Source organism: Zosterops lateralis, assembly GCF_965231275.1.
Source record: "Zosterops lateralis genome assembly, chromosome: 3".
Taxonomy (NCBI): domain Eukaryota; kingdom Metazoa; phylum Chordata; class Aves; order Passeriformes; family Zosteropidae; genus Zosterops; species Zosterops lateralis.
Genome location: NC_139764.1, coordinates 52,294,959 through 52,309,022, shown reverse-complemented (window position 1 = coordinate 52,309,022; position 14,064 = coordinate 52,294,959). Strand labels below are relative to the sequence as shown.

The window sequence follows — 14,064 nt, the reverse complement described above, 5'->3', positions numbered from 1 at the left end:
AGGTAATCAAACAAGAAGCAAGGTGACCAGCCCAAAGACCAACACAAAACACTCACTTGAGCATGCCACTGTGCTCAGCGTGCCACACCTGGATCCGTTCTTCCCACTGCTCTCTGGAGAGTTTATGCTGGTCCATCACCCTACACAAGGAAACATATCAGCAAGATTAGATGTTTTGCAGTATCCACTGATGGTGATCTTTGCTTTTAATCTTACTGTCACCCCGGTAGAAGCCTTACTGTAGCCAAAAGGAAAACCCTACTCAACCCAAATAATATGTTCTCTGTGAGCAGAGCAATTCAGAATGAACAATAACCCTCTCCAAAGCCTTTCTGGTCATTGACCAGACACATGCAAGGTATAAGCAAAAGACTGCAAACACATCACACACATACTGTAGACACCAGACGATTAAAGCAAAGGAAAAGTTGGTGCAATCCCTGGAATTAGATATTTCTGCAGTGTCATCAGGAGGGGTAAACAGAAGCCACTGGTCTGATAACATCCACTAATCCTGTGTGGGGATGGACTGTGTAGCCACAAGATGCGCTTTCCATGTACAAGTTTTTTGGGACTGTACATTAGGATTAAAGACACATAACCCAACCTTCTTCATTCAGACTTAATGCTGCTCTTTTCTTCTTAAAGAGGAGACATTCATATTGCCACAGTTACCAGCATGGCAGCAGTGTTTAAGAAATAAAAGCTGACTACAAAACTGTATTTTCTCTCTAACCAACCCAAGGAGAAGCAAAAACATACTCAAACATGATAGGTAGAAATAAAATAAGGGAAAACCCCAATTATATACAATTCAATTAAAAAAAACCCAACCAAACAAATGTGCTTTCAAATAAAACTCTTTGCATTTAACTAGGAGTCAAATTAAGATATAAAAAAAAGAGAGACTGTGTCAGTCAATTCCTTCACCTTTGGGGGATCAGACGCTCTGAATTGAGGTATCCAGGCTTGTGCACCTCTTTGTTGTAATCTCCAAATTTGGCCTGCACAGCATAGGAGCCAAGAAGTACTGCTGTTTCAGGAGGACAGTAGATCTCATCACTGAGGATCCCTTCCTTCACTTGAAGGAAGAACAGCTTCTGCGTGATGTCCTGAATCAGCTCCTCAGACACGTCTTCAGGGAAGAACTTGGCACGGAATCTGAACTGGAGAGGATTCTCCTTTCTGATTTCTTGAGCAGAAACCTGAGGACAGAAGTGACACCACAACTGAGCAGGAGGTTTTTTTTGCAAACAATTGAATATATTGCTTTTACACAGAAAAAGGGATTTAGGGCATTTGTCATAAGAGGTGAGTGACTGGCAACACCTTAGTGGAATCCTTTAATTCTGGCTGCTTACTGGTAGGAGAGAACATGGGGGAGATGCATTATGTTTTCCAACTAAGCTGGTTAAATCCTGTTTGTACAGCAAACACTGGTCACTGGAGAATGTGCTGTATCAGACTTCAAACCTACCCAGGAGTGCTGTGTGTGTTTGACAGAGAACAGCCCCCTGACATTATCAGGTCAGTCACTGACTGCCCCATCAAGAAAAGCAGTTCATGCCCTCATAAGAGCTGGGAATACAAACAGGAGCACATCAGAGGTGTCAGCACTTGACTGCCCAGCCTGGAAGTGCCTCTTTTCCAATTAGCACACAACTGATCCTGCACAGGCAGGGCCTAAGCCCATCCTCATCTAAGGTGCTCCTCCAGCCACAGAAGGTGCAGCTGCTTCCTCCAACAAAGTACAGCATCGAGGTGCTGCTGCACATCTACAAATGCTTCCTGCAACTCAGAGTGAAAGGGCAGACTTCTGCCATGCCACCTTCTGCCATCCTCACCCATGGAGATCACAATGTTATCTCTAAAAACAATCCTGGAACTATGAAATTTAGGGCACGATCAACAGCAGGCACAGGTGCATCAAATTGCAGCCAATAACACATCAGGAATCATACAATTTAACCTTTGGCCAGCAATTAACCCAAAGTCTGTTACCTTTTTATCAAGCTTCAGCCAAGTCTGGAATCCTTTGTTGTCCACATACTGAAGACCAAAGTACCACACTTCTCGCAAACCTATGGTTTTAACCACCTGCAACAGAAAGGCAAAAAAGAAAAAGCTATTGCAGGTAAAACTTCACTTGAGGTCCAGGTATCCTTTTGAGTTCCACATCACCTGTGATGGGTGCAGGCAACAGCCTAAACCTATTCATTTGGCACCTCTTAATTTAACCTTGTTGACAAAGATACACAGCTGCCATTGTAGATGACAATGACAGCACAGGCTAAGATACTTGTCCCACCCAGTTTCTAGAAGATGACGATCTCGGGTAAAGGAGGTGAGACAAACAGCAAGTGACAGGCCACCAACTGCTAGACTGATACACTGGCAGCAGGTGGGGCTTCTGCTTGCTTTTATCTACTGACCCATCTCAAAACTGTACTTAGTGAAGCAGATGAACAATGTCACCAAAGTTTTTGGTGGGATGGTCTCTAATGGTATTAGTACTAACTACAACTAGTTAGCAGTACTAATGGCTCAAGTGACCTTGTCTGCCAGGCACCAGAGACTATTCCTTCTAGAGGAAACAACTGAGAGGTGCTTCACCTAGGTGCAAGTATTCTCAGTCAAGGTTATTATTTTTCTAAGCTGCCCAAAAGGCTGAAGGACAAAAATACATCAATGCCCCCACCTTAGGACAAGTTTCATTTCATATATTGTAAATACTAACCATCTGAAAGACACAGAAACACCATCCATTGACTGGATGGTGCACTTACTAGTAAAGCAGTCCTGTTCAGACATGTTACTTTTCCTCAATGGAGGGCAGAGTGAATAAGTCCCTGATCTTCACCTACTCTTGACAGCTTGTTCTTATAGCCAAGTGCTTGGCTGCCAGCTCATCTACCTGTAAAACTGTGCTCCAGGCACAGCCAAAATCTGCAAAGACCTACTATATATATAGCTCGATCACTTCCATGATGTTATTAGACAAGAGCCCCTCAAAAAGTGATGTAGTGATCGCTACAGGGAGCTCAACTGAGTGCAAGGCAGGAAGCTTAAATCCATTTTGTGAGTTAGGGAAGTGTGACAGACTTGAGAATGTGTAGTTATATGTGCTTCAACAAGTCTGTTTCACCTCCACGTTTATGGTATTGCTGGAGACACTCTGGCTGGGGAGCAGACTTGAGAGAAACAATGTCATGTTAGCTAAGACTAACTAGAATTTATCAAAAAGACAATAAAACCCACCAATCCAAGCAAACAAAAAAACCCAAACCCCATGTCCTTTTAAAAGAAGAGCTGGGGTTTGACAACAATTCAGCTTTTACTTGACGAAAATTTCTTTTCCCTCCTTTCTCAAAGTGGCTTGTTTCATCATGGAAGAGACAAGTTTTCTGGCAGCTGGATGTATTTTTATGAATTCTGGCAGAAAACCAGGGGTATGTTGAGCATGGTACTTCCTGTTGCACAAAGGAGTGTTGCAACTTTGTTAAAACAAAAAGTTGCATAAATCAAGCAGTTGTCAATCTCTGAATGTCTCTTACAAGAGAAAAAGTACACTTCCTATACGTTGAGTTAGAAAGCTTGCAAAAATAATGACCCCTCAAGTTCTTCCCAAAACCTAAAAGCAAGGAAGGAGAAAGTACTAAACTAAACTTCATAATTTGACTGTTTGAGTTTCGATACAAAGAACAAAGAATGTTTTTGCCTGTACTGGGAAATGCTCTGCAAACTTCCTCCATAGTAAAACAAGGAAGAAATAAGAAACAAGGCATTATATACAAGATAAGAGACACCTCTGCTTCCTAAAATACATGAAGCAGCAAATCTTGAGTCTGCCTATTCCATCCAGTTACGCATTCACTTCCAGAAATGCCAGTTACACTCTCCTCCATTTGAATTTCTTCTACTCATGGTCAGGTACTCCAGCCAGCTGCGGAGTGCACTGCGCTGGTTCTTGGGACACTTCAGACCTCACTGCAGCATAAATCCTGCACAGGACTGGCTTGAGTGGAGCAGAACTTAATACTCACAAGTTTCCACTATTTTCCCTCTTCTGTAAAAGGAGCTATAATACACCTTGCATGCAGGGTACAGTCATGCTAGCAAAGCCTAAAACATAAGGGCCCTGCCAGAGTAACTCTGCTAGCTGACAACCAGGCCAAGAAGTCACCTTGTAGTTTTTAAAAATAGCTTGCTTCTTCAAACCCCCCACAGTGGTTCTGCAGTTCCAGTTGGGCCACTCCCTATACCTGTGAAAACCTGTTGCCTCCACAGGCTTTATCTGAGTGTAAACTCCACCCGAGATAAGGGCCTAGTGAAAGGCTTGCTCAACAAAACTGAAGAGAGAATGTATGGTCTTCACCTTTACTGGTTTTGTGCTGCACAATTCTACCTCAGCCTTCCCTTGATATGTAGAAGTACACCCCAACAAGGTAGGAAATATGGATAAGGATTTCCAAACACAGGTTTTAAACCCATGCCACTGGATATAAGGAGCAATTCTCCATGAGGAGCAGGTCTATCCCGATCGTGCACTAAGTGCTACAATAAGCATTTTTCAGAAATCCCAAAGTATCCAGACAGCAAGCTAAAACAGAATTATCTTAAATCTGAAACATCCTGCCTTTTCCATGTTCTCAGGACTTTGAACTTCTCAGCTGAAAACAGAGAAAGTAGTTTCTCTCCTGCCAGAGAGATGACCCTGACTCTGAACAGATGTAAACATCAGTTAATATATATGGAGAAGGGAAGTACATGTTGAATGCTTGTCATAAGGACATACTCACAGTCTAATCTAAAGCACTGCTTTTAAAAACCTGGCTTTCAGTGATTTGGATTTTTGTACTGTCAGAGATAAAATACAATTTCTCTGTTTTGGATTAACATGAAAGGGCTGGGGGAAGAAGTTACTCTGATGCCATGGTGGTCAGCATGAATAGAATCATAGAATGGCCTGGGTTGGAAGGGACCTTAAAGATCATCTAGTTTCACCTCCCTGCCATGCACAGGGACACCTCCCACTAGACCAGATTGCTCAGAGTTCCATCCATTCAACTAGGCCTTGAACACTTCCAGGGATGGGGCATCCACAGCTTCTCTGGGCAACCTCTTCTAGTGCCTTACTACCCTCATAGTAAAGAATTTCTTCCTTATATCTAATCTAAACCTGCTTCTTTCAGCTTGAATCCATTCCCCCTTGCCCTGTCACTACATGCCCTTGTAAATAGTCTCTCCAACTATTTGAGGGTTCCTTTCAGGTACTGGAAGGCTGCAGTTAAGTCACCCCAAAGCCTTCTCTTCTCCAGGCTGAATAATCCCAATTCTCAGCTTCTCAGCCTCTCCTCATAGGAGAGGTGATCCATCTCCCATATCAACTTGGTGACTCTCCTCTGGAAGATCAAACAACAGCTATTGGTTCCATAAAAATGCAGGGCTTTTTTAAATTTTTTTTTTTTTTTTTTTTTTTAATTCTAGAGCAGTAATTTTTTTCTGCTAAAATCTAGCCCTTGCTTCAGTTTTATAACAGCAAGCTACTTAAGTCAATAATAACAAAGTTTCACAAATAGCACACAGTTTGTTTTAGTTGTCTTTATCAGACCTTTGCTGGTCCATCTTCAAACAGACCTGTATATTGTTAAAGCAGTAACAGGAAGGATAACAGTAAGGAAGGAGAGTCTTGGCCACTCAAGCCTTCCACTTCCCTGGGAATCCCTGAAGGCAGTCTGCAATAATCTCTGCTCTGTCCTGCTGTACAGGGGCTTCCTACAAGGCATGTTACCTGTAAATGCTGCACAGAGATCACAAACTTGTCTGGTTTTCCAGTATTTTGACAAACTCAAACACCTGTGGCAAGTAGTTCCTCAAGCCCAGCATTTGAATGAATGCAGCCATGCCAACACCCTCATCAGCCACTTGAAGACCTGATTCTGAGGAGTTTTATGCACAAGAGCAACATTTCAATCTTAGAAGTTAATAACTATATAAGAGCTAAGCAGTATTTCAAAGCAAGAGGTACATTTTTACATGCTACCTATGCTGTCTAAATATTTTAGAACCCTTGTGACAGTTCATCATCCAACATGCTAGGAAGACAGGCTTCACTGGAACAGACATACCTGCAAGGGTTTTTGCTTTTTTCTTTTACTGTGATGGAATTTAGAGATCTTAGTTCCGACTGGGGCCGATTGATTAGAGGTAGAGAGAAGAAAGGTACATTTGGAGTCCAGTCTTAAGAAAACACTATAGTCCAAAACATACCCCCAAATTAAACAAGAGCCCACACCAACCCTTCACTGACCTGGTCAAACAGCTGTTTGCCTGTAGTGTTTGGCTGGATGGCAAACTCCAGCTCTGCATCCATAGTAACAACTCGAACGTTGATCTAAGGAAAAAAAAAACCAAAACAAAAAGCATTGTTTAAGATGTATTGAAAGTTATTTCTAGGTGTTAACAGTACTTTGTGTACAAGAGTCTCCACGCTTTAATGCACTCCTGTAACCTCTATAATAAACACTTAAGCCTCAATTAGAATCATGTTATCACACCAGCAAACTTAATTGGGGCACTCATTCTGCTGTTTTAACCAAATTGCTCCACAGGTTTTCCTACTCAACACAGGATTGGACAGATCTTCTGGTTCAACAGGAGGGTATTTCAGACCTGACCCTTTCCAGGCCCAAACCCTCTTGGACTAAGAGCTACTGTGAGTGCACAGTACAGCTGCCTGCAGGCCATCCCTTGGATTACGAAAGGCCCTAATGACTAAATTAAATTTAAGACTTATAATTTAACTTCCATTTATATTAGAGCTGGAATTAATCTGAGGTTTTAAAGGCAAAAAGCTGCAGATTATTCTTATATAGCAATCAGCATTAACCTGATAAACATTCATTCTTGCCCTCATAAAAACCTACTCAGCACATAAAACCAGCAGTAACAGGTACTGAATGATACTACAGGGCAGGAGTTCAATAAGCTCTTGTTGTCAGTGAAGAAACAACATAACCAGATTTACTGCAATGGCACTAGACTACAAGAGAGAAGTTACTACTGAATGCAGAAGGCAAGAGTGTTTAATGACTAGAAAAAGTCTATTAGCAGTTAATCAGGATGCAAAAGCAGCAACTAATCTTGCAGGGAATGGCATAAGGGCTGGTAAAATGGCAAATCGGGAAAGGATTATCTCCAACTGTTCTTATATAGCTTGCAATATTATACTACTTCTCAAAAAAACAAACAATCCCAGAACAAATCTAAAAAACCCAACCATGTATGACTGTGTACTGTGGTTACATTAACAACTAGCTTTTTAGCTCTGTATTTTAAAGAAAAGGAACAAAAAAGTGGACATGTAAACACAAGGCCAGACAATATGTAAGGTAGAGGCAAATGAGATTTTGTGACGATTTCCCAGCAATTTGTAAATGCCGCATTATAGAAAGCCAAGGCAAAGAGACAAGTTGAACCTGGCACACATCTAAGGAAATGAGAAGTAAGAGAGGCAGGGGGGGCATAGAATCACTCACTACAAAGCTTTGGCCTTCAGCAGTTCCCAGCAACTTAATTATGTATGTTTAAACTCTAGGATAAATGTCAGGTGTAACAATGTTACAATTAACACAGAACTACGAATAAAACAATTTGCTTCAGCTAGTTTTAGTATATTAAGAAGCTTTCCACTCCTTTTTCAGTGAGACACTGAATGTTTAACGAACCTTCTTCAGTTCAGTGGTGGACCTGGCAATGTCAGGTTAATGGCTGCACTTGATCTTACAGATATTTTCCAAACGAAATGATTCTACTAAGGCATCTATGAAGTATCTTTACAGATTTGTTTTTTTTCTTCTGTTCCCACATGACAGAGGACCCTCCCAAAGAAAGATCACTGAAGGCAGTTTCCAAGGACTCCAGAATTGAACCAAAGATGACTTAGCGATGCCACTTTCAAGGTGTGATTTTAAAGCACTGTCCTTTAAATTAGGACTTTCAAAAAATTTCTCTAAATACAAGATGGAAGAACAAGCAAGAAGGTAAAAAGGACTTCCTGGAAAACCTAATTGTAGCACTCGGGATCATAACAGAGCACAGAATTATGCTTAAGGTTTTTCTCCCGTACCTTAAGAACCAAAGGTTTCCCAAGAAATGTTTCCAGTGTAGGAAGGGAGGGGAAGTTCAGATATCAAATTCTCTGGAACAGCAAGTCTGCAATTCAAAGATGTGACCTTAAAAAACACCTGTTTCTTAATCCCTCTCAACAATAAATCCCTAATCATATTCTAATCCCTTTCTACCCACTTCAAGAAAACACATGCTCATCGTCTTCAGTTTTGTGCTGTGCAAGTTATTTGTACTTACGGCTGAAACACCAGAGAAGTGCAAATACAAGCTAAAGAATTTAAAAGGAGCTGCTTCTTTCCTTACCTTCTTACTCCTAGTCCTGTTTTACTAAAACTGTCAATGACTGTAGGATCAGCTACACAGTGAGCTATTTAGTGCTAAAACCATTTAGCTGCTACATATTTTAAGTATTATTTTAGCATTAAGACAAAAAATTGTAGTAATCTGCTTTTCAACTTCAATCATTTAAAGCCAGAAGTATGCAGGAACATGACTACCTGGTTACCCAAAAAGCTTTCAAGGACACTTGGGGCCTGCAGTGAAGGTTAATTTCTCTGTTATTTAAGAGCTGCATAACCATCAGAACAAAGAGAAATTGCCCTGGTGTGCCCAGACAAACTGCCAGCCACATGACTGGCAGAGCAAGAAGAGACAGGGCCTTCTGTCCCTTCAATGAGTTGATGACTGCCTGGGAATATCCTTTGAGTCTCCTTCCTGCCCTGTTAAGCCCTTCTGCTTCTCATCTCCAAACCCTAGCCTTGACTTCAAGAACGTAGTGGTTTTAACAGCGTTTCTAAATGGATGTCCTACAACCACTCCATACAAGCTTTTAGCCACAGAGAAACTCGTGGTAAAGCAGCAAACAGAGCATAACCCACGTGAAACCCTGGTCTAGACAGCCTGAAGAAACCCTGATGCAGGTTACACTGAGAGTCGATCAGTTTGGCACTCAGCTCAGAGCAGATGGAACTCCCCATGGCGCCAAGATGATTAAATCGACACCCCAGGTGCTAACCAATTCAGGTATTGTTGGGGAGGAAAACAGCAAACAACTCAAACTAATTTCCATGAGCAACAAGAGGAGGAAGGCATAGTTAGCACAACCTTCACAAGTGAAGTCCTGCTCACCCTGTCTAGGCAAGGTATGTCCTTTGTAAGATCCTACTAAATCCTGGCAGAAATCCAGGACAATGTTGAAGCCATAACCAAAATGAAAACAGCTTTTCATTTTTAAGAGCACAAAGGTGTGGAAGGAAGAGAACAGCACATGGCTGTTATACATGAAATAAGGGTTATATTAAAAATATGTGCAGTTATGCACAAAGCATGCTAAAAATCCTGGACAGTAAGATGTGACTTCTTTCTTGATAGGCCAATGTCATAATACTTTATTATTATGGAGGTTGGAAATAGATTATATTTAAGGTCCCTTCCAACCTTAACTATTCAATAATTCTACTTTTATGTCTGAGGCTAACACACTTAAAATGATAAATAGGGCCTTTAAGGTTTGCTTGTGCATACAAAAACATTACAGAACACAAGTTTTTCCTCTTCCCCTATCTTAGGGTGCATAAAACTGCTAACGAATTTGATCCAGAAGGGAAAAAGCATGCTGTTGAAAAGGCAATGCCATTTACATTAAAAGGAAAAACTCTCCATGAAGCTGAAGAACTTAGTACACTGAAAGACTGAACTCCATTTCCATGACTGCATACTGGACTGTAACATGTTAGCTACCTTACCAACTCGAACAACAGAACAGAAGATGAAGGCCAGAACTAGAGAGAACTTCAGAGCAGAGTTTAAATGGTTGTAACACTATGGAAAACAATGGTAGTTAGAATGGAATCTTCTGTGCTTTAGCAATGCCCTTAAGTCATGCATTTGTTCTTTGTTGTCGCTAAAACAACATCTTTTCTAATGCTAGGTCAGCAGATCAATCTGTGGGGCAGGTGCAGCCTTTCATATCAGTATGCATATCAGTAGAGTAACCTGAAAAATTAAAGTTCCATTTGAAAAACATTCAGAAAACACTTTCTTAAGGAGGCAACACCAACTACCAACCAGCCTCAGTGGCACCATTTCTGTGGAAGAATCAAGACCTAGATAGGAATCCAAGAAGATATTGCCTCTTCAATCCCATCCTCTCAAAAACACCCAGTTTTCAGGTGTGTTGGACACTATGAATGCACAGCTGTAGCTTTTTCTAACATCGGATTCTTGAGTGCCTTGGTGCAGAACCAGTCTCTGATTGCAGGTGACACGGTATCCTTGAAGTTAACCATCCCTCTGCTGATACTGCAGCTCCACTGAAAAACATCCCACACTAAAGGGAAAAGGGCAGGGAGAACAGGGGAAAAACAAACCCACAGCTCTCAGACACACTATGCTGTTGTGGATGTTTTGCAGCCTGATGCATGTAAACTAATAGTTCACTTGCATAATAAAATAGTTCAGTGAAACCATGAAGTTGTGCAAGTCATTTAAATAAGACCATACAATTTATTTTCAGTGAATACATAAGATAAAGGGCACTAAATATCAACTTTTACCCATTAACACAGAACAAACCAGTACTTAACTCTGTCACTTATCATTATCATTAGGCAAGTCTGAATGCCTTACACAATGCTCAGGAATGTTTTCTTCCTCTTTCCAAGGAAGAAGAAAGACCAGAGCCTCCTAAACAGCAGGTTTCCAAGTGAGGTGTCTTTCCAAGTGGTGGTAATTAGCAGTGAAGAATAGATAGACACGGCTTGTTTCTTCAGTCTCTGGATGTCTGGAAATCCCAGCAGTCACTGGTACATTAAAGCAAATCAGCCACATTTTGAAGTGCTGCACTGCACAGCACATTCTATGAAAAACAACTTGCAGAGCTGTTAAGCCTTCTTGCACACACACAGACTGTATGGGTATGGACTTCCTCGTGCTGAAGGAATACAGAATTCTTAACCAGGAGGAAACAGTGGTATCAATAATAGTATTAAGAAAGTACTAGCATTAATCCTCACTTCTGCAGGTCTACTCTTTCACCAAGCAAGCAGCAACTACTAATGGAATAAATAATAGGCAAGCTTCTTGGCCTGGGCTGTAATGCATCTGCAAGGACAAAGTAATCTCATTTTGACCTTAGCAACCAGAGCTGTTCATAGACGCATGTAGTGATTAAGTATCTGGTAATAGGAAAAACAACTTCATGTAGCAGCATCAGAAGGGCACTAAAACTGCTCTCTATTCTTCCACATTCCACTCAGTAGTGTTCACTGGTTCCAGGTCCAACAACAAAGAAAGGTATTGTTCTAATTGATGGAGTAACTGTTGTCTCAGCTCCTGGAAACTTACTGGAAAATTTTCAACTTTGACGAGGGAAAAAATCCTAGTGGCTTCAGAGCTAATCTGCTAACACTTCAGCATTTGCATTCCTCTGTCTTCCACAAGTTACTTAAGTCAACAGGCAATGGTTCTGAGACTGTGCAGAGAAGACAAGTCTGAGAAGATAAGTAGCACAAATAACACAGAGGCAACTGCAGAAATATTAGTTCAATTTATGATCTACTTCTTAAGAATTTATGAACACCAATATATCAAGAACACAACATTCGGAGACAATTCTGTTTCTTCTCAGACAGAATAACCTGCCTGATGGATCAAAAAACAGCTAATAACATATCTGATGTGGTGCCATGCAACATGGACTAGGCATACAACAAATCTGAGCCATGTGAAAATACAACCAAGTGACAAGTTGTGCACCTACATTCTCCCTAGCTTCTTTCAGAGCAGGAGAAAAATGTCATGAGTATCAAGCAACGATCAATTCCATTTGCTGCTGCAGGATTGCCAAAACACAGCTTCCCTTCCAGCTGGGCTCAGCACCTTCATCTTGCTGCAACTACTGCAGGGACACATATTCTGACCTTTTCCTGTCAAGCCAAGGTCTTGAAAAGGGGATGTGAGTGTGGTGGGATAGAGGGAGTAAGAACATAAAATTTTCTCACAATTCCTGGAAGATGGAGTGCACTTACAAGATCATGAACAGCATCTACCCAAGAACAAATAAGTCTTTTGGGAGGACAGGGCTGGAATTCAAAGATGCTGGTAGGTCTGAAAAATAACTACAAGTGTTACACTTGGAGAGGTGAGAATGGACAAGAGGCAGAGATGAACAAATTACAGGCCTGCAAACAATGAGCTACAGCAGGACTGTAGACAAGGATGTGGTTTATAATCCCCAGAAAAACACCACATTTCCTGGTGTGATGCTATTACATAGAAGAGAAAATTACATTCTTGAGTGTATTTGTCACCGGAAGCATTACAGAAGGTGACTATTCTGTTCTGCCTGCCTGATGACTTGCTAGATGGAATGCTGTCACCCAAATTTGAATGCTTCTTGTGGAAGGGGGCAAGTGAATCAAGGAAAGTCTACACTCATCTACAGGTCAAGTGTTTCCTGGGTTGGTTGCCTAACAGATGCCAGTGGGGGTGTTTTTTATCTGTGTGTGTTTGGGCCTTTTTATCTGTTTGTGAGGTTTTTCTGTTTGTTTCAAACTAGATTTTATTTTTAAACATGCCACTGATCCCACTCCAAATGGGAGTTGTCTGAAACATGATATGTTTTATACAGAAAACTATATAAACTTCTAAACCCACATGGAGAAAACCAGCAAAAAGCCCTCTTATCGCAGGCTGGGTAACATGGTAACATGACAGGAAACAATAATTGCTGGAGTGGTAAGATTTTATATTACATAGACACCTCCATGCAGCCTTCAGAAAACACAGGTCCAAGTCCTTCTCAGTGCTACATTTTTATGATTTAAAGGATGTCTAAGAACCTGAAATGAGAAGGCAAATGACAAACCCACTACTTCTCTTCTGGGGAAAGAAAAATCTGATTCCTACGAGAATGGGAAAGAACTGCAGAGCCTGCAATGAAGAAAGACTTTCCCAGGCTCCTCCACTGCTCCCATGGCTGAACCTCTCATGCACTGCCTGCCCAACAGGGAGCATTTCAGAGAGGGCAGTGGCAGCACAGCACAGCAGCCATGAGCCTTCCCTTGCACACTGGGGAGCAGTTTGCTGACAAGGGAGAAAAGAGCAGCTCACAAAATGTGAATAGAGGACGGCCTCACTGGCATCCCCTTGGATGACAAGGCAAGCTGGTTGCACCCATTTGACCGACCCAGTTTCTCAGCATACCATGCTAAATCAAAATACCCGTCTGTGAACTGAAGGACGTGTTCCATTTCAGATCTCATTGTGTTAAACATTGCTTCCTCATTGCAAATAAATGGGAACATAAGTCACGTTCCAATGGAATTCCTCGGAGTCTATGAAGCAGTTAGGTATTGCTGCATTTGCAACAGGTAAAATTAGAGCTGAGTAGGCTGGTCTTTGTTCCTTAAAACCTTGCTAACCTTCCCAGGAGAGCAAGAGACACCACTGAGGTTGAGTTGCATATAATAATCTATAATCTAGTAGTTACTTTAAAATTGTCCAGTACAATTGTTAGCCTTAACTACTGGTCAGCTTTAATGCAACAGCTTGCAGAACCATATTTTTGGGGGTATTAGTCCTCAGTATTTAAGGAGCAATAGCTATCTCAATTACACTTAACTGAAATTTCTTAACTTTAGTCAAGGCAATAGGAGCCCAGGTATTTGCTGCTCTCATGTATGGTGAAAAACACTTATGACTTCTTTTGTGGCAGTTTTTTGGAAGAGAAATAAAGTACTTTGAGGGAAAGCCAAGAAAAATTTTTGGAGTGAAACCTGAAAGTTATACTTCTGGATAAATTGGAGGGAGGGGAGGGGGGTTCATGTGAGGAGGAAAACCCTCGATACTCAGATGTGGGGAGTCATGCAGAAATTCCAATTTTAACAAAGTGGGAGGAATTTTCAGAATTAACTCCCCTCTCCCTGCCTACAC

At 41.3% G+C, this 14,064-nt stretch overlaps 1 protein-coding gene across 1 annotated transcript in view; it reads right to left on the bottom strand.

The window, feature by feature from the left end:
- The window catches only part of EZR (ezrin), a 36,342-nt gene that overhangs the window by 12,465 nt on the left and 9,813 nt on the right, over positions 1-14,064 (bottom strand). The window contains exons 2-5 of the mRNA XM_083856997.1: positions 6,311-6,394; positions 2,002-2,097; positions 931-1,205; positions 57-140 (exon numbers count right to left, since the gene is read on the bottom strand). Coding sequence (XP_083713123.1) covers positions 57-140; positions 931-1,205; positions 2,002-2,097; positions 6,311-6,394 — 539 coding nt within the window. The remainder of the gene's footprint in view (positions 1-56; positions 141-930; positions 1,206-2,001; positions 2,098-6,310; positions 6,395-14,064) is intronic.